The sequence below is a fragment of the Rhinolophus sinicus genome, linkage group LG10 (genome assembly GCF_036562045.2).
Source record: "Rhinolophus sinicus isolate RSC01 linkage group LG10, ASM3656204v1, whole genome shotgun sequence".
NCBI classification, from domain to species: domain Eukaryota; kingdom Metazoa; phylum Chordata; class Mammalia; order Chiroptera; family Rhinolophidae; genus Rhinolophus; species Rhinolophus sinicus.
In genome coordinates this window covers 6,382,217-6,402,842 of record NC_133759.1, presented here as the reverse complement: position 1 = coordinate 6,402,842, position 20,626 = coordinate 6,382,217, and the positions used below count along the sequence as shown (strand labels likewise).

Here is a 20,626-nt window from a genome sequence, read left to right as displayed (position 1 = left end):
GCCCGCCCTGGTCGGGCGGTGACGTGACTCACGAGGGCCAATCGGCTGCCGTGTACGTGGCACGTCCGCCGGCGTCGGAGCGCTGGGGCGCGGCTCCGGCAGACGTAGCCAATGAGAACCCGAGCGCGTCCTGCTGCCATGGGGACTGCGACGGGACCCGCGGGTCAGCTGGCTATTGGCGGATCCAAAGGCAGAACTGGCGCCAAAGGCGAGGCTGCTGTCCCAGGTGCCTGTAGCCCCCCCCACCCTCCCTTCCGCTGGAGGAGCGAAGGAGGCCGGCGGCCTGTCTCCCGGAGGCCGCGGGTTGTTCACAAAGACGCGATACAGCCTGAGTTCTAGCGGCTTTATTGACATACACGACCTTAGACACAAGCGGGGCGGGCAGCGCTGGGTGTACAGAAAGGGGAGGCTGGGCCCAAGGCCCGAGCACCCCACCCCCGCACGCAAGTTCCCGAGAACACTTAACTGCGCCCAGACGCGGCTGGAGCCATGTGTGGTATCCCCGGGCAGGCCTCGGGTGGAGTGGACAGGAAAGTGGAGCAAGAAAGCAATTCCCAAAGGCGAGGGCTTACAGTTCTCGGAGAAGCTAAGGAACCAGGTCCTTCCCAGGGTTCTCCAATTTTTTTCCTCATTAAAACATTTTTTAAATCTGCACAAACAAAACCAAATTGAACAGCTTTCAAGTTCAAAGCAATCTGCATCTAGGGGAGGTGCACGTGGCCAGGTGTGAGTGAATGAGCAGGGGGCTACGGAACTAGCCTAGGCCTTTGGCCCCTTAGGGAGTCCCCACACCCACTGCACAGGCCCCAATGTGAGGGAGGGGTGGGGTCCCTGGCAAATTGCTACACTGGTCCCCTTTCTCTTTAAGCACCGCCCGATCCCACCCCCCAGGGGCTGGTGTCACTTGACCCAGGGAAGCACTATGGAGAGGGGTCACTTGAGTGCCCCAACCGTGATCCCACGTTGCACTTTGGTCCCAAGTTGGGGCTAGGAAGGCAGGGCCTGACAAGGACAGGTCTCTGGCATAGAACCGTGAGAAAGAGTAGCGGCAGAGAGCATGTGCGCGTGCGCACACGCCCACCACCCCACCAGACAACAGGGTTGGGTCTCAAGTGTCAAAAAAAAGTGCTGGAGAGGCCCCGCCTTGGGGGAGAGGCAGCAAATCCCAGGCCCTCCGCGCTTTTTAGTGCCAGGACAACACTGAATATAAGTAAGTCTCTCTTGCTATGAAGAACATAAGAGGGCAGCATCTGCCCCCAAAATACAGGAACACAGGCAGCACAGCACATCCCCAGTCTGGAGAGTTGTTCAAGCAATGAATTCCAAGCGGCCCCAGACCTTGTCTCAGCCCCTGCCCTGCCAGAAAATGACTATGCTAATGAAAAGCTACTGCCCCTATGGCTGAAGCTACAGAATGGTACAGGAGAGAAGATGGTCATTAATGACCAGAAACAGGCAAGCTGCCCCTCCCAGCCCCAAGGAATGGGAACCTGCCCACCACTGGCACCAGGGTCAGAGGGCTGAGAGATGAGATCCATCAAGGAGCCCATGAAAGATATGTGAGGCTGCATCTCTAAGGACTAGGAAATTAGTCCATCAGTTACCAAGGCCTCTCAGACACAAACTGGCAAGCTTACCTTTAATGCCCAAACGGACATGCGCCGAAAGTGATAATGACAGTGACCCTAGGCTTGGAGGTTAGTGCAGTGTCATCTCCTGGCCACATGTGTTAGTGGTGGCAGGTCTCTGTACCATTAAGGGCTGGCAGCAAAAATTAACTACAACCATGGGGAAGGAAGGGGCCACCCTTTGGGCCTTCACTGTACACTGTCAGTGTTGAGGGGGCCACTCTAGGCCAACAGAGAGGGTGATGGGCCAGCAGGGAAACACCTCCTACAATTCATTTTGCTACCAGTTCTTTGTAAAAAGGTAGCGCCTGCTGAGGAAGGGCACAGGGGCAAAAACTCACCTCAGAAATGAGAAAGAATATTTTGCTGAGGAAACCATGAAGGAAAAAATCAATATTTACTAATGAACAAGGCTACACCCCAGGGGAAGGATCCCAAGAGATAGAGGCTGTCAGATGGACAAATGGACAGACTGGTGGACCCCAAGACTGTTAAGACAAAACTCTCCTTAGCAGAATCTGAGCACCTGCACCCAGGCACAGACAATGTCCGTATGCGCCAAGTTCTCCCTCTCAAGCCAGGAGCTCCTCACAATGGGCTGCTGCCAGAAGCTTGGCCTGGGGAAAGCTGAGCCCCTCAGCCCCAGGAGCAGCTGCCTACGAGAGGCAGCACAGCTGCCCGAGCTAGAGGAAGAGGACTCCCAACCACAGCACAAGAACTGCAAATAGTCTGGGCCGAGCCACCTGGTGGGACACTGACTGTCCTCAGCAAATAAGCAGGGCCCCCTTCAGTGGGGCAAGAGAGCGCAGACTCCTTAGGAAGGGATCTTGGTGAGAAAGGTTGGCTGGGGTGTGCAGACAGGAGGAGCAGGTTCAAATGCCAAAGAGTGCCAGGGGACCCCACGGCCTGCCCTCTGCCATAAGCTGACTTCTGCCCAGCTTCACAAATCCAGCCTCATACCAAGGTCAGAACCAAAAAGGATGAGTCCAGCTGTGTGCAGCTGGCCTGGTAGTGCCTTGGGGGTATCAAAGAGCGGCTGACACCCACCACACTATAATGTCCCCCAAGAGATGGGCACCCAAGCCCTCTACTACTGAGGAACAAGGGATGAGTGGGCATGGAGGGGCCCTGCATCAGCCCAGGGCTTCACCCTGCAACCAACAGGGCCCTATAGCCACAGACCCCAAAAACCTAGGCAAGAGAAACCAATGTCCAAGGGCACCCTGTCCGTGCTGCCAAGCCCACCAGGGGCGCCTCTTCCTTCCTAAGTCAGCCTGGACACAGCAGTCAGAGCTGTAGAGCTAAGGAGCCTGGCTGAGAGGATGTGTGTTCTGCCCTCCCTCACTTTATATATATGGATTCCAGGCTACAGCTAAAAACATTTCTTTTAGTTTACACCAAAGAGAAATATAACCCTTTAAAAGCAAGTCTGTGTCCTCACGGCGAGTTCAGATCAATGGTCCCTGCCTGCGGGTGGAGAGGAAGGGGTGCTGGGGGCCCAGAGCTGGGCCTACTGGTTCTCGTCCCGCATCTGTTCCATGATGCTGATGAGGTTCTCCAGGCCAAACACATAGCCTCGGTCTGGCCCGTCATGCACGGTGGGGTCATCGCGGAAGCCCTTGAACGTGCTGTGTGCAAAGTCGATCATGCGCACGTCCACCTTGGGTGGAGAGGAGGGGCCCGCCTCAGGGCTGGCGCTGCTGGGGCTGCTGCTAGGGCCACAGGGTGATGCCACCTCAGGCAGCCCTGTGTCCACATGCTTGAGACGCATCTCGGACCGGCGGTCCAGGTAGGACTCAGCCCGGCACTCCTTGCCATCATAGATGACAAGCAGGGAGCTGGAGTAGAAGCGGTAGGAGGCCTGCCGCTCCAGCACCGCTTTCAGGCCCCGCAGTTTGCTCAGGACGGGCTCAAAAAGGTCACGCCGCAGATCAAGGCCGTTGTGCAGGTACTGATAGAGGGCGCTGCGGAAGCCTTCAATGGACAGCCCACGGCCATAGTACTTGTTCCTGCAGAGGTAATGTCCTGTGTCCAGCTGGTACACCTGAAACCCCAGGAGACAGACAACGGTGAGTGCCAGGAGGTGCCGTGACCTCCTAGTGCCTTGGGCAAGCACTGTCTGGAAAGTACTACTGACCAACCTGAACTTTTCTGCTCACCCCTACACCACTGAGGTGTGCAGGCCAGGTTCACTTTAAGTTTTCCTGCGGTAAAGCCAGGAGAGAACAGAGAGCAGGCCTGCAGGTTCTCTGCCATCACCTCTGAAGCCCTTTTCCAAGTTGCCCGAGGGCCCAGCTGGACTCAAACGAGGAACATCTGACTGACAATACCAAGGCAACAGGCGACCACAGCAGCTCTGTACCTGGAGCCCAGACCAAGGTCACCAGGTAAGGACAAGAGAGCTCAAGGAACATACTTATAAGGATGCACTTGGCACCCTGTGGGGGATGCCACTCTTGGAGGAGATTCGGGACCAACGTGGGCAAGGGCACTTGGCATGGTAGCAGACAGGTACATGGACAGCCGAAAACACGCAAGCAGCAGCACGCCAGCGCTCATCAGACCAGGGGCGACTCACCTGCATACCACAGACCCTGACACCCAGCGTGGCTGACGTACTCTGCTCACATTTCCTCATCTGCCGAGCCGCCTTCTCAGCTGATGCGTCATCACCGTGCTGGCGGGTGCCCATCTTCAAGTCCAGTACACAGGGGTACTTGAAGTGATGCACCACGTTCTCCAGCAGGAGGAACTCTGGGCCACAGTCAAGGAGAAGAACAACCACACTCGCCAGCAGCCGCAGACAGGAAAGCACAAGCAATCTGAATTCCACCTCAGTAAAATGTACAGTTCATGCCACTGGCTTATTACTTCATTAAAAAAAATAGTTACTGTGCTAAAATAGATATAAAATTTGCCCTTAAGCATTTTGAAATGGACAGTTCAGCAACATTAAGTAGATTCACATTGCTGTGCAACCATCACCACCATCTATCTCCAGAACTTTTTCTACTTACTTTTTCTACTTCCCAAACAGAAACCAGAAACTGTGCACATTAAATACTAACTCCCATCCCCAGCCCCTGATAACCACTAATCTACTTTCTGTCTCTATGAATCTGCCTATTCCAGGTAGTTCTTATAAGTGGAGTCATATAATATTTGTCTGTTTGTGTCTGGTATTTCATTTTCAAGGTTCATCCATATTGTAGCATGTGACAAATTTTCATTCTGTTTTATGGCTAATATTCCACTGTATGGATAGACCACATCTATTGATGTCATCATTTTAATTTTATTCTTTAGATCTGTCCTGCAAGCATACACAAACTAAAGAAGATTTGGCAGATTCACATATATCCCTGGCACCATCAGTAAACCAAGGCCCCACTCAAGCCAGTGCCTCACCCAGGCCTAAGACATAAGGAAGACATCTTTGCAGCACTACTACAAATAGGAGAAATCGGATTTAACATTCCCAAATGGGAATCTTCAGAAAAAGCTGGTTTAAATTTCTATTTTGTCATTTTCTGACTTAATTTCAAACTAGTGGACTATATACTTAAAACTTATCCCTTAGTACTTCTAGGACCTTCCGCTCAAAACAGCTCTATGGTCCTGGCCTCCTGTCATTTATATCTGTGTCTTCATCTAGATCTACTGTCTGCAACAATCTTGGATAAAGTACAGGCTTATCACATGTCTGCCAAAAGTCACTGGGGCTCACACAACCTGAACCACAACCCACATCTGAGAACTATAAGCCACTCACAGCATCACTGTGATGACGAACATTTTAACACCTCCTAATTCTTTTAAAAAATAACTTACAGAAAACCGTTCCATTTGGCCTTTAATTAATCTCATCGCCTGCTATAACCTATACATAAGTGACAATAAAACTTAAGGAAGGCTGCGGAAAGATCTCAGTGGCTGAGAGCATGGGCTCTTGAATCTTACCCACTCACTGGCTCTGGGCACAATACTTACGCCTGTGCTTCCCTTTCTTCATCTAAAGATGGGAATCATAACAGTTCCTCCCTCAAAAGACTGTTATGAAAACTGAGTAAATACATATGAAGTGCTCAGCAGATTCCCCCCTCAGTTTCTCAGTAAGTATTAGTTATTTATTGTCTACTGCTGCAAAACTAAATGATCATAAAGATATCTATTTCGTAATACTTTTTTACCTTTAACATCTTAAAACTATTTTATATTGTATAGGTACGGTGTTTAAACAACAACAACAACAAAAAGCACACCAAAACCAAACATGTTACTTTTTAATTATCTTTTGGGAGGGGAGAAATACACGTGCGCACATACACACCCCCCCACCCGAGCCTAGACATGCACTGATAAATATGGTAGCCACTAGCCACATCTGGTGATTTCAATTTCAATTTTAATTAATGAAAATTTAGAATTCAATATCTCAAGTCACAGCAGCCACGTTTTCTATACTCAGTGTGGCTAGTGTCTACCATACTGAGAAAAAGCACAGATACAGAATACTTCCATTGTCCCAAAAGGTTCTATTGGACAGCGCTCTTCTAGACTGTCAAGTTAAAGATTCAGTTTTAAGAGTCCCCAAAGGCAGAAAAAAAACAAACAGGCTGATGAAAGGAAGGAGGACGAAAAAGAAGAGCCTATGAAAAAGGAAGCTGAGAACGAGGGGACCGAGCAGAGAGGGCCCTGACGCAGGGCCCGTGATCCCAGAAGCAGACACTGCTGAGGAGCTGTGATAAGGATACTGTAGAGCTTTCGGTCCTTGGACTCAGAGCGCATTCGGCTCAGCTGCTGCTTGTGACAGCGCAGGCTCCAGGGGTTGTGGCTGATCTTCTCAGAACTCACACCGCTGTTGCCATCCAGCATCTGGAAAGGGACTTCCGAGTGGCTGTGCAGCTCCACCTTTGGACTCTTTGCCTCCTGGGAGCTAAAGGAGAAGACCACACACATGGCTAATGGGCTCAGACAAGTCACCCCCTGGGATCTCACTGCACAGGGTGGGTGACATGGTGGCCCCACATGCATGAGCACATAAAAGTGAGTAAATCGGATTAGTGATATTTGTGTCTCCGAAAAATAATTCTCTGCATTAAATTGTGTGATCAAGATACCATTTCACATCCATTGGGGAGGCCATTAAGAGAACAAAATGAAATGAGTGTTGGAAGAGGTGGAGAAACTGGAACCCTCGTACACTGCTGGTGGGAACGTGAAAAGGTGCCCCACTGTGGAAGTCCGGCACTTCCTCAAAAAGTGAAAGGGAATTATCACATGATCCAACAAATGCCTGAAAGAACCGAGAACAGAAACTCAGATACTTTATACACCAATGTTCACAGCAGCATCACAATAAATAAGAGCTGGGAACAACCCAAGTGTCCATCAGTGGATGAACGGACAAATAAAACATGGTACATGGATACAATGGAACAGTATTCAGCTATAAAAAGGAATAAATTTCTGATACATGTTACAACCTAATGAACCATGCTTTCATTTAAGTGAAATAAGCAACACACAAAAGGAGGAATATTGTATGATTCCACTCATATGAGGTAACTGCAAGTTCAGAGACAGAAAGTAGAATAGCAGTTGCCAAGGGTTGGGGCGGGGAGAAGTACAAAGTTAACTGTTTAATACACAGACCTCCTCTGGGGATGATGCGGTCGTTCTGGAAATGGACAGAGTTGATGGCTGGACATCAATGTGAATGCTAACTGTAGGCTGGGAAAGGTGAAAATGTACATTTTATGCTATGTGTATTTTACCACAATTTAAAAAACTATAGAAATTGATGAGCATACAGTCACATTTAACAGAGTGGGGCACTGGAAGCCACTGTCGAGGACATGAGTAACTATCCTTTTAGAGTCTGTGACGTCTACAACGGAACCTTTAAGAAGACTTAAAGAAAGCAGATGCCGACATCGTGTTTATGAACGTCTGCCTGCCTTTGTATGAGGCCTGGAAGAAAGAGGAAAACATCAAAGAAAAGAGCAGGCCCCAAGGAACCTGTGTTTCTCAGTGGCCGACGTTTGCACCTGTGGAAGGCATGAAGCTGTCTAAAGTAAGGGAGCTTTAGTTCAGAAATAAGTCAAACCACAAAGAGGTTGTGGTGAGAAGATGACTCTAATTGAACATATTAGAACTTTACCACAACTTCATTTTTGCCCCAACATAAAAGCCTTTGCTTGAAGTAACTTGCAATGCGGTTTCTCACACTACTAAGCAAAGAGAAGCAAAGCGCTGGCGACGCCACATGCCCGGGAAATGGCAGTGCACGCCTGCGCTTGGAGCAGAGACGGAGAGCTGCAGTAATGCCAATGCCCCTCTCCTCTCCAGAACTGCTGGCCTCTCCTCTAGGTATGGAATGAGTCAGAGTTGAGGTAACCACAGGGTAGTGTGGCCAGAAATGCTGACACTCCCCAACAGGGGGCTGGGCAGCCTTGGCGACCCTCACTAAAAGGCACTGGCAGAGATCCCATTTCCCGGAACTGGAAGTAGAGGAGCCGGCCAGGGCCTCTCGGCATGACAAAACTCCCATTGTCTTCTGGTGAGGGCACTGCTGAGGCCATTCATGGATGCCTTTTTGTGATCCCCTGTAAAACACAGCCAGGTCGACTTATTTGCAAGTTCTCTGTGCCTACACGGGGCACTTGGCATCACCCTTGCTTGCAGCCCTGGTCCTGGGGAGGAAACAAGCTCCACTCCTGGGAGCGATTTAAGAGACTCTGCTAACAAGCCAAACAAAGTCTGGTCACTGCAGATAGAACTGTCACCTTCAGAGCAGGGCCTTGAACCTGGACATGGGCAGACCTGATGGGATTCTGTGTTCACTGGCTTTTCACCAGGTGACGTGCCATGTGAAGTAACTTCTGTACCTGTGGAAAACCCTCTCCAAAGGGCGGTTGAGAGCAGCATCCACTGCCAGCTATGGACTTGGGCAACATTCCTTGTCACCTGAATGACTGAGTTTAGGTCCCACAATTATCAGTTACACAGAAGCCCCTTGGGGGATGAAAAGAAAGCCCTGGAAGCTGTGCTTCTGCAGGCTGGTGTCCACTTTCCATAAGAATGTTCACCATCGGGAGACCCTGCTTACTACGAAGCTGAGATGAAGGCCTCTCTTGACATCAGAGATGCAGCCCTGGCCACAAAGGACCCCAACTGAGGACACAGGAAGAGAGACATCATGCACTGAGCCAGAGTCCCTGGGGTTCTGTGCTCCCTTCATCAAAGGGAGTGAGGAGAGTGGGAATGCCCCGGGCCCTTGAGCCACAGGAGCAAGGAGTACAGCAGGTGTGGCTGAACCGATCTGATGTAGGAGATAAACTGTGTGCTGCCACGTGTAAGAACAGTCCAATGCCAACTAACTCAGGTCACCGAGCAGTCTCGTCACCGAAACTTTTTGAGTGAAATTAAACATAACTTAATCATACAATTTTGATTTCACTTCGTTTCAGGAAGCTCACATTATTTTCAGTTTACATTCTTATCATTATTTTTTATAATTCCGTGTTTTTTTTAGCTTATCCACAAGGTTGTAAAACATCACCACTATCTAATTTTTCGGACATTTTTATCACCCCCAAATCAAACCTCACCACCATTAGCAGTAACGTCCCATCCCCCCATCCCCTCCTGAGACCCTGGTACCCATTAACAGGCTTTCTGTCTCTGTGGCTCGGCTTATTCTGAACATTTCATGTACACGGAATCAGACAACATGTGGATTTTTGTGTCTGGCCTCTTTCACTGAGCATGTTTTCAAGGTTCATCTATGAGGTACTGTATATCAGTATTCCAATCCTTTTTAAGCTGAGTAATATTTTATTATATGGATAGACCACATTTTATCTATCCATTCATCCGTTGACAGACACCTGGGTTGTTTCCACTTTTGGGCTATTAGGAATAATGCTGGTATGAACATTTGTGCACAAGTTTTAAGTGTGAATATATTTCTTCAACTCTCTTGGGTTTATACCTCGGAGTGGAATTGCTGGGTTTCACTTTTTGAAGAACTAATAATCGTTTTACAGAGTGGCTGTACTACTTTACATTCCCATCAGCAATGTAGGAAGGTTCCATTCTCATCAGCACTTTTCTCTGTCCTTCTGATTATAGCTACCCTAGTGGGAGTTCAAATTTTTTTGCATGAAATATCAAGAAACATAATTCTTTATAGACTATTTTCCTAATCTACAAGAAAAATTCACTTGCAATGCAATAAACTCGATTTTAGATACAGGAAAAGGGTTAACAGCAGATATCACAGCCTCAGAGAAAGTCTGACACCAAAGCCCTTAAACAGCACGTCTGGATGATCTCTCATTGCCCTTGGGCTCTGACATCCTGCAGGTCAGAAAGCAGCTGCAGCCTCACCACGGGCCAGCGCACTTTGACCTGTCTTGGGGATGTAAGACCTAACAAAGCTGGAGGGCACAGGGAGCCCTCGCTTCCCAAGGGCTCAGAGAGCTTCATTCTCTCTTAACCAGTGACAGCCATACTCAGAAGGAGGCGTCATTGAGGTGAAGTGACACAGGAGACAGGTCACATCTGTGTGGGTAGCCCAAGAACACCAGCCACCTTCCCCCCAACTTGGGCCCTACTTCCCCATGCATGATGTGTCAGGACTCTAGAAACGTCTTGAGCATTTGTGCTGACAGGACCAGACACCCCCTTCAGCCCTGCTCACGCCCCCTCACCTCTCAGAGGTCTCAATGGACAGGCTGGCTTTCTCCTCCTTGTGGTCACTGCCACTGCTTGAGCGATGCAGGCTCCGACGGGAGTGCTTGCGTCGAGGTTGCTCCCGCTCTGCTGTGTCATCCTGCTCCACGGTCTCACTTTCCACATAAGGGTAGGCCACTAAGTTGATGTAACCATCACTGTCCCCCTCAAAACAGACAGACACCACGCCTGTTGGAAAAAAAGGCAGCCAGTCAACAAATGTCCCCACGGGCTGGGTCCACGCAGCCAGCACACAGATGTCACCTGCCCTGAGCAAACTGTAGGTCAATGTAGGAACAGTGACCAGCAGACATCTTTCCAGAAGACAGCTGACCACTCACCCCCACTTTAAGTCTGCTACTTACTTTTGATCTTGGATAAATCTGTATTTATTTCCCATTCTCTTATCTGGCTCTCTCACTTTCAACACTGACTTCTGTACCATTCAAAGAACTGTGTGCCCTCAGTGACATCCAAACCTGACACAATTTAACCCTCTACTTATTTAACTGCCCTTTGCTGCTGCCATTTCTTGTTTCCTCCTCTAGATCTGGGTTTTTTTCTGCCTGACAGTGTCACCTAGAGAGAAAGAGACCTCAAGACTTCTTCCCCTCCAAGGCAGTCCCACAAGTATGTCTTCTGCCCACACTGAGCATCAGGCTTTTCTAACCTCAGCAGACAGAACCACCAGCATTCCTAAGTTGGCACAGCTTTGTATTTTCCACGCTGTATTCATGCAAAGCAGTTGATTGTGTCCATTTTTGTCAAGCAGGTTCGTAGTTTCTTCTGGATCATTACCAAAGCAGTTAAAACACAATGTCTTGAAACCTAACTCAAAGAGGAGGGTTTGGTTTGTTTTTTAAAAAGGTCTGGGCTGCCTTTTGTCTAACTTCCACGTCTAACCTTCTGTCAGCTACATTTCTCCTCACTCTTGGTATGTAAAATTGGTTCTACAGTCTGAAAATTAGAAAAAAAAGGACTCTTTTCCTCACATCCCCATTGCTTTGCTCAGACATATGCCGCACTTTAGTAGGCTTCACTTCGGTACGCTGCCTTTCTTACACAGGTGGCTGCTTCTCCTCCAGGTCTTCGCCTTTGTCACTTCCTGTCTGTCTTTACCAGAGTCTCAAGCCTAAGTGCCCTCTGGTCTACAATCTTCTTTGTCTCCTGGGCACCCCCTCATGCTCTGATCTAGTGTCCTCCAGACCGGCCACACAGCTTCTGTGCTGGGCCCCTCCCTGCTGTAACTAACCAGAGTGAAAACCATCTTCCATGATCCTCTACTTCTCCCAGCTCTTGGTTTACTCCTTATTTGAGTGGAAAACATCTTCAAGTAACTTCCTAAGAAAGGGTGTTTAAGAAGTCAATTTTCTGAGTCCTTTGCAGGACTTCACTCTACTCCAAAAGTTCATTGATAGTTTGGCTGAAGACAGAATTCTATGGTGTCTGCAAATAAAGACAGTTTTACTTCTTTCCAATTTGGATGCTTTTTATCACTTCATTTTCTTGCCTAACTGCACTGGCCAGAACCTCCAGTAAAATGTTGACTAGAAGTGGTGAACATGATACCTCTGTCTTGTTCTTGATCTTGTGGGGAAAGTAATCTTTGATCATTAAGTATGATGCTAGTTGTAGGTTTTTCATAGCTGTCCTCTATCAAGTTGAGGACATTTCCTTCTATTCCTAGTTTGCTGAGTTTTATTGTTGTTTTATCAAGAATGAATACTGGGGGCCAGCCCGGCCCGGTGGCTCAGGGGGTTAGGGCTCCGTGCTCCTAACTCCGAAGGCTGCCGGTTCGATTCCCACATGGGCCAGTGGGCTCTCAATCACAAGGTTGCCGGTTCAGTCCCTCGAGTCCCGCAAGGGATGGTGGGCTCCGCCCCCTGCAACTAAGATTGAACACAGCACCTTGAGCTGAGCTGCCTCCCAGATGGCTCAGTTGGTTGGAGTGCGGGCTCTCAACCACAAGGCTGCCAGTAAAAAAAAAAAAAAAAGAATGAATACTGGATGCAGTCAAATGCTTTTTCTGCATCTATGAAGATAATCACGTTTTGTTTTGTTTTTTTAGGTTATTAATATGGTAAATTACATTAGCTTTTGAATGTGAAATCTACTTGCAACCTACCCTGCATTACTCTTATCAACTCTACTTGGTCATGACATATTATCTTTTTAATGTATTACTGGATTCAACCTGCTAAAATTTTGTTCAAATTTTTAACATCTAGGTTCTTAAGAATATTCATTTTCTTGTAATGGACTTAGAGTTGGGACATACTCCTTTTCAATTTTTTGGAAAAGTGTGTGTAGAACTGGCAATATTTCTTTCTTAAACATTTGGTATAATTGGCCGTGTGGGCCTGGAGTTTTCTTTGCTAGAATGCATTAAAATCCAATTTTAATTTGTTTAACAGATAGGGCTATTTTGGTTATTCATTTCTTCTTGAGTGAGTTTTCGTAGTTTGTGTCTTTGAAGAAACTGTCTATCTCTTCTAAGTTGTAGAATGTCATAAAGTTGTTCATAATATTCTTTTATCTTAAATATCAGTAGAATCTGTGATAATGCATCTATCATATCTGATATTGGAAATTGATGTCTTCTCTTTTTGATCAGGCTGGCTAGAGATTTATCAATTTTATTATTCTTTCAAAGAATCAGCCATAGGTCATTGGTTCTCATTGACTTTATTTTTGCTCATTTTTCTACCGAATTTTTTCTTATTGATTTTCATAAATTTACACATATACAAAAAAATGTACATATATATATTTTTTTTTCCTGGAAACTAATGCTTGGTCCACTATATGTGCAAATATCTTTATCTCTTTATTTTCTTTAAAGGTATATTTTGATATATAAATGTTTTAATTGTATCATTCTCTCCTTTTACAATGAGCTCTTTTCTTCTTGCAAAGTCACCGAAAGCTAACCTGGAAACCGCTAATTCTCCATAAGCACATACCACTGACTACTACCGCTGGCAGACACACAGCCAGCACATCTGATCAGGGCAGAAATGGCTATGCTGTGGGTAGGCCAGGAAGTAGCTAGCTCCCTCCAAGAGTAAGTGAGATTTGGTAATTAAATGAGCTATGCAATCTATGAGCTTTAGAAAAAAAAATACTTTTGATCCTGACATTTTTTTACCTCATTACTCACACCTAGGCAAATAAAAATTAATGGTCTTTTAATTCATCTGATATAAGCCCTCATTTTCCTGGCATTTATAAGATTGGTTTAAACAGATATACATATATAACATAAATTTGTAATTTTAACCATTTTAAGATGTACAATTCAGTGGCATTAAGTACATTCACAATATTGTATAGCCATTATTATCTATTTCCGGAACTTTTTCATTGCCTCAAACTAAAGCTCTGTACCCATTGAACAGTAACTCCCCATCCATTTCCCCCTGCCTGAACCCCTGGTAACCTCTGATCTCCTTGCAGTCTCTACAGACTTGCCTATGGTAGCTACTGCATGTATGTGGAACCCTGTGATTTTGGTCCCTTTGTGTTTGGCTTGTTTCACTTAGCGTAATGTTTTCAGGGTGCATCCATCTTGCAGCCTGTATCAGAACTTCATTTCTTTTTATGGCTGAATACTATTCCACTGTAAATATAAAGCACATTTGGTTTAACAATTCATCTGTGGGTGAGCACACACTTGGGTTGTTGCCACCTTTTGGCTATTGTGAATGCTTTTGTGACTATTAGCTTACCAGTCAGTATCTGTTAGAGTCTCTGTTTTCAGTTCTTTTGGGTACATCCCTGGGAGTGGAACTGCTGGATAATATGGTGATTCTGTATTTAACTTTTTGAGGATCATCAAACTGTTTTCACAAATGACTGTACCATTTGACATTCTTACCAGCAGTGTTCTACGTCTCCACACCCTTGTCAACATTTGTCTGTCTTCCCTTCCTTCCTTTCTATAATAATGGCAGTCCTAGTAGGTGTGAAGTGTTGTCTCACTGTGGCTTTGATTTGCATTTCCCTCATGACTAATGATGCTGAGCATCTTTCCATGTACTTATTAGCCACTTGTGCATGCTTCTGGCCAAACAGAGAGAACAAAAACATGCAATGTTCCCTTCTCCTTCAAATGGGACACATCATTTGGACACTGAGCTTCATTTGAGTCTTTGGCACACTCTTCCAAATTAAAGTAAAACCCAGCTGATTTTCATGAAGGGGCTGTTTTCAGTCTGCTCGCCTAAGCACCTGAGAAGGTTTGCTAGCATGCTCCTGACTGCTGAATGCCTGTCATCAGTGGACAGGACTCCGTGGTGGTGACAGCAGCTGGTACTGGGAGGAGAGGGGAGGCAGGGTCTGCGTCGATCACCATGTCTTCAGTGCCCCGGAATCCTTTCCGAGCACTGAAGTTAAGTCCGATGCACTGGGCAATAAACCAGTGGGCTCATCAGCCGGCATTATGTGGGTTACAGCCAAGTCCGCACCTGGCATCTGAATATCTTGCTAAGACCATCAACCATGGCTTTCAATTCATAAAGACGTTTTAAAATATCACCTTGGCGGGACTCAAGAGCTTGAAGGGCTGGGTCAGACTCTTCCTGCACAGGGCTGCCAGTCCTGCCGTGCACGCTGGGGAGCCGGTCACGCAGAGGGGGCGCTCTCTGCGGAGAGGCGTGCTGCCCTGTGACAGGGCTTTATCTGGTATGTCAGTGTTGTGGGAGCATCAGAGGATGCTGGGCTTATGGGAAGGCTATTATTTTTGCAACTTTTCTGTAATTTTAAATGTATTTCAAAATAAAAGGTAAAAATCCTATGCTGCTGGTCTTTGAAATATATGAATTGGACCAATAACATCTTCAATTTTCTTTGAATAAATTGAGCTTAAAAAGAAGGGATCAATTTTAGTTTAACTGAATTGTTACTTTTGAAAAAGTGTATTTATTCTTTTCTAATGAAAACGCAGCTGGAGGACAGAAAATCAAGTACTCAGGATTTGCTGTGGTCTTTAAAGACCTCTGTCCCCACGTCTGAGAAAAGGTTGGGGGAACTTAACCAGTGCTATGACTGACACTCTTTCCCCGGGAGGCACCTGGAGACCCCAACTTGTCCTGAATCTGGGGGCTGTGACTTAGAAAACATTCCTCTGGAGCCGGGCTCAATGCCCTTTTCAGAGGTTTTCTCCTTAGCAGCAGAGTTCTCGTTCTGGTTTTGGTATATTTATAGCAGGTTTGGCCATGGAGGTGTTGAGTACAGACAAGCAAGCAGCTGAAGCTGCATTTATAAAGCATTTGCAACTGTTGTTTCTTAGCCGCTTAAGAGACGGCAGTGTGTTTGACTCTGACTTCTCTCTTATTTTGCAGCCCTAGAATATTTATTCTTCCAAATTCAATATTCTTTGGATCCTGCTTTGAAAACAGCAGCAAACAAACCATCCAGTTCAAAACTGCACCAAGGACTTAAGCAGACATTTCTCCATAGAAGACATACAAATGGCCACTAAGCACATCAGCATCGTCAGTCATTAGGGAAATGCAAATCAAAAGCATGATGAGATACCACTTTACACCTACTAGGATGGCTGTAATAATTTTTTTTAATGGAAAGTAAGTGTTGACAAGGGTGTGGAGAAGTAGAACACTGTTGGTAAGAATGTCAAATGGTACAGCCACTATAGAAAACAGTTTGACGATCTTCAAAAAGTTAAACACAGAATTACCATATTATCCAGCAATTCCACTCCCAGGGATGTACCCAAAAGAACTGAAAACAGAGACTCTAACAGATACTGACTGGTAAGCTAATAGTCACAAAAGCATTCACAATAGCCAAAAGGTGGCAACAACCCAAGGTGTGTGCTCACCCACAGGTGAATGGATAAACCAAATGTGCTGTATATTTACAGTGGAATAGTATTCAGCCATAAAAAGAAATGAAGTTCTGATACAGGCTGCAAGATGGATGGACCCTGAAAACATTACGCTAAGTGAAACAAGCCAAACACAAAGGGACCAAAATCACAGGGTTCCACATACATGCAGTAGCCACCATAGGCAAGTCTGTAGAGACTGCAAGGAGATCAGAGGTTACCAGGGGTTCAGGCAGAGGGAAATGGATGGGGAGTTACTGTTTTTCGTTTGTTTGTTTTAGTTTTAGGTGTACAAAACAATGTAATAGTTAGACATTTACACCCCTCACAAAGTGGTAACCCCTCTCCCCCAATCTATTACCCCTCTGACATCATATATAGCTATTACAATTCCATTGACTCTATTCCCTATGCTGTACTCCACATCCCGTGACCATATATATATATAAAATTATAGTTGACATACAATATTATTCAGCTTCAACTTCAGGTGTACAGCGCAGTGGTCAGGCATCCACACCGTCCATGAAGTGGTCTCCCTAATAAGACATGTGCCCATCTGACATACTACAAAATCTTTACATTATTGATTATATCCCCCAAACTGTCTTTCATATCCCCTTGGCAATAGTGTGGCTACCAATTTGTGCTATCTAATCCCCTCACCTTCTCCCCCATCCCCACCCCCCTCCCATCTAGCAACCATCAGTTTTTCCTCTGTGTCTCTGAGTTACAATTTATTGGGTACAGAGCTTTTGTTGAGGCGATGACAAAGTTCCGGAAATAGATAATAATGATTATACAACATTATATATGTACTTAACACCACTAAATTATACACATAAAAATGGCAAATTTTATGTTACATATATTTTACCACACACACACACAAAGTTAAGGAACAGAAATTAATAGTGATATGGATTGGTTTCTGTAAACTGAGAATTCCCTAAGTAAAGGATGACGTCAACATGACTGAATTCATAAAGCTTGAGAAAAGTTAAAAGGCAGAACACCAAAAAATATAACACATATGACGGGCAATCATAAAACTGTATAAACATAGTGACAAAAATCAGATTTTAGAAGTGACTTAATTCTGGTATATATTCCTGCAATTCATTATATAAAGTTAATTTACATTTTAAAAGAGATTATTTTTCCTTCAAAAGTTAGGACCTCCCTCCAGACCCCAATTCTTCTGTAAACTTCTTACCATCCATTCACTCCCCAGCACATCCAGACACAGGCTCCGTCCACAGAGCCTCCTTACCAGCAGTCTCACCGCCGTAGCCTGGAAAGCATCCAATCCCTCCTGCTCTGGGACCAGAGGACTGCCCCCTTCTCGCCAAGACTGTCCCAGCAAACGGGAACCCCCCACACCAGACGCTCTCCCCCAGTGGGACTTAACACTCTGAGTTCTTCTCGGTGTCCCTATCAATACATTTGATTTTCAAGCTCTAAAGACCTCCCTGATGCCTGCAGCCCTGGATTTTGCCTAATGAAGTGACTGCGCTGCGCTGAGACAACAGACTCCTGTGGCATCACAGGGCGAACAAAACACAGATGATTGAACTGAGGGCCGACAAGCCCAAGGCTGCTGCTCTCTCCACACTGGCCGGTGACTAACCTTTGTACTCAGGCGTGAACTCCTTCATCTCGGGGGGGAGGGACTCGTAGAAGCGCTGCTCCCGGGAGATGAGGGGCTTGCACACAGTGTGGTCGTCGTAGCGCATCATGCTGCTGTGCCCGCCCACCTGGTGGATGAAGGGCTCCAGGAGGACTCCCCGGTCTCCGGCCCGGCTTGCGTTCTTGCCATACTGCCCCACTTCCATGGTTTGACAAACACACATTGCGTAGGGGGCCGGTTGCACACTGAGGGCAGAGGATGCAGCACATGGACCACGAAAGGAGGGCTAGGAAGGCGGTCCTGGCGAGCTGACAGCCAACGGTCAGAGTCTGTTCAGCTTATTCTTCTTTCCTAATAGAAAGGAAGAGAGGAAAAGGGAATCAAAACACCTGGCAAACTACAGTGTCCCTCGACTTCACAGAGTATCTGCTCCATGAGGAAGAACAGGGATTGGCTGTGTTCCCGACGTGTTGCCCCCGCACGTACTCATACAGCACTAGCTGGTGCGTGAGAGGCAGTAGGAAATTTCTGTTGAATGCTGCGTCGTTGGTCTCCTCCATCCATCTTTTTATGCACAAAAACCCACATTCTCTTCCCTTCCCAGTTCTCAGGTCCCTTCTAAGTTCTCTACAGGATTTGATTTTAGAGCTACAGTATGTTACAACAGTCAGGAAGGCAACCATCCCTAGTCACTGTACATTCAAAGAGAAGAGTTCAGGAAAAGAACAGAAAGCAACACAAATTCACTCTGTTCAGACTTTGCACAATATCCAGTACTGGTAAGGGTGTCTCCCTGACTCCAAGGAAGGGTTTTTGCCTGAGAAATCAGGTCATGCTAGATACCAAACTTTTCTCCGGAAGGTGCAAGGTCAGGCAGGTAAAGCCATTCCTTGCTGAGTTGTAGAATCATGAAAAGGCTTTGCTTTTCCCAAAGGAATTCCGGCTTCAGATTTCCTCCACTTTCAATCTCTGGCCATCCACTTAGGATCATGTCTTTCTGTCTGACTCTATAACAAACAGTGGGACAAGGAAAAGCTCTTTGTACTTAAACACCCTCCTTATAATGTCAATTTTCTCTCAAGAAAGTTAAAGTAGTAGGCACCTTCCTTAATACTGAATGTATTTTCAAAATTAGGAATGTACTGTCAAGACTACATCTGAAAGATCAAATCTAAAAAAGAAAAATGAAATATTTGTTGAGCAGAAATATGGTTTTACCTGAAGAGTCAAACCATTCTTTTTGTCTGAACCTCATAATTATGGGAAAAATGCGTTATACAAGACCACTTGCAAAACTGCAAAATTTTCTTAATCCAAAGCTGCCCAAGAAACTATGTTCTAGTTTACTGCTATTGACACAAGTAAGTGTTCTCTGTGGTTCCGCAGGTACCTGCGCTGTCGCAGCAATGCACCATTGTGCTGCCGTCTTTTTACTTGTCTGTCACCACCACAGACCATTCTCCCTCATCTCCAGTGCAGTTCCTGGCACACAGTAAGTGCTCAAAAAAAGGCTTGTTGGAATGAATTACATAATTCCAGAAGAGGACCACAGTGAGTAAAAGCACAACAATATGAAAGTTAGAAAACTCTCCCAGTGGCAGTGCTTACAGCGGAAAGTGGCGAAGCAGCGGTGGGGGGCCTGTTCTCAGGGCCCCAGGAGGTGCCCGCTGTGGCAGTGGACTCTGGTTGGCGAGGTCAGCGGGTCCCGCCCTGGCCGGGCCTCTGACTGCAGAGGGAACACCAGGAAGGTGCTAACTTCCTGGCCTGGGCCAGTAAGTACCTGGGAAAGGAGAGGGGTCAACAGTGCCACGTGCCACAGAAGAGTCGGGCAGAAGGGTCAAGGAAATGACCATCCCTGGACTCGGAGAGAACCTCTGCAGCCCCCACAGGGCTGACAGGCAGAAGTCCAACCTCTAGCCAGATCTCGACTTCTGACATTTTGTTTCCACGTGATGTCTACCTAGAGTTATGTTACCGTTTTTTGTGTTTGAAATATTTTCTTAGACGTAAACATGTAAAACATGTAACCACATCTCCGTAACTTTGTTCTGGCATTTATTTCTAAGTAAACGTGGAATGTGAAGCAGTGGACGTGCCCAGAACTCTGTCAGCCTCCGTGAAGCCCTGGCCTACAAGGCGTGGGGCCTGGGGTAAGTCACTTCACTTGACGTTTCCTCACCGGTACAATGAAGACATGCCCACAGCTAACCCTGCGGGATGCGCTGGTGCAGCTGAGGGGCTTGGGCTTGTCTCGCCTACTGCGCAGCCTTGGAAGGACTGGAAAGAGAAAGGCTCTTTTTTAATAAACAACCAGAGGTTGCTCGGGAAGCCTAGTGTCCACTGAGACCCATGGACTGAGCTGTAGCTGACGACATCCTTCCACACCAGGTCCTTGTTAATTCAGTCACAGTCTTGTTCAGGTCGCCAAACCGCAAAGGGATGTGACACCATTCTAGCCCGGAGGGCATCGTGAGCAGCACCTCCGCTCTTCTGAGTGGCTGCTTTAGGAAAGGCCTGGGACCCTCTTCTGCCCAATGAGGAATGAGGGAAGTTGGCCAGGGTTCTCTGGGAAAAGCTACCTCGTTCTTAAAGAACAGGAGAGAGGCGTCCCTCCTCTTCCTCAGGATACCATTCTGTCTGGATAACCGAGACTCCTTACTGCAGCCCCCTTGGGTTGGGACCTTAAAAGACCCCAGCCTGGGTGACCGGTTAGCTCAGTTGGTTAGAGCATGGTGCCAGTAACGCCAACGTTGCTAGTTCGATGCCCACATGGGCCACTGT

At 46.7% G+C, this 20,626-nt stretch overlaps 1 protein-coding gene and 1 pseudogene across 1 annotated transcript in view; both read right to left on the bottom strand.

Annotated features, from left to right (window-relative positions):
- Positions 1-328: 328 nt before the first annotated feature.
- The window catches only part of IP6K1 (inositol hexakisphosphate kinase 1), a 47,626-nt gene continuing 27,328 nt past the window's right edge, over positions 329-20,626 (bottom strand). Inside the window, exons 2-6 of the mRNA XM_019723843.2 lie at positions 17,846-18,196; positions 10,346-10,556; positions 6,383-6,564; positions 4,207-4,382; positions 329-3,672 (exon numbers count right to left, since the gene is read on the bottom strand). Coding sequence (XP_019579402.2) covers positions 3,139-3,672; positions 4,207-4,382; positions 6,383-6,564; positions 10,346-10,556; positions 17,846-18,068 — 1,326 coding nt within the window. The 5' untranslated portion in view covers positions 18,069-18,196 and the 3' untranslated portion in view covers positions 329-3,138. The remainder of the gene's footprint in view (positions 3,673-4,206; positions 4,383-6,382; positions 6,565-10,345; positions 10,557-17,845; positions 18,197-20,626) is intronic.
- On the bottom strand, positions 14,329-15,871 carry LOC141567184 (aminoacyl tRNA synthase complex-interacting multifunctional protein 2 pseudogene; annotated as a pseudogene).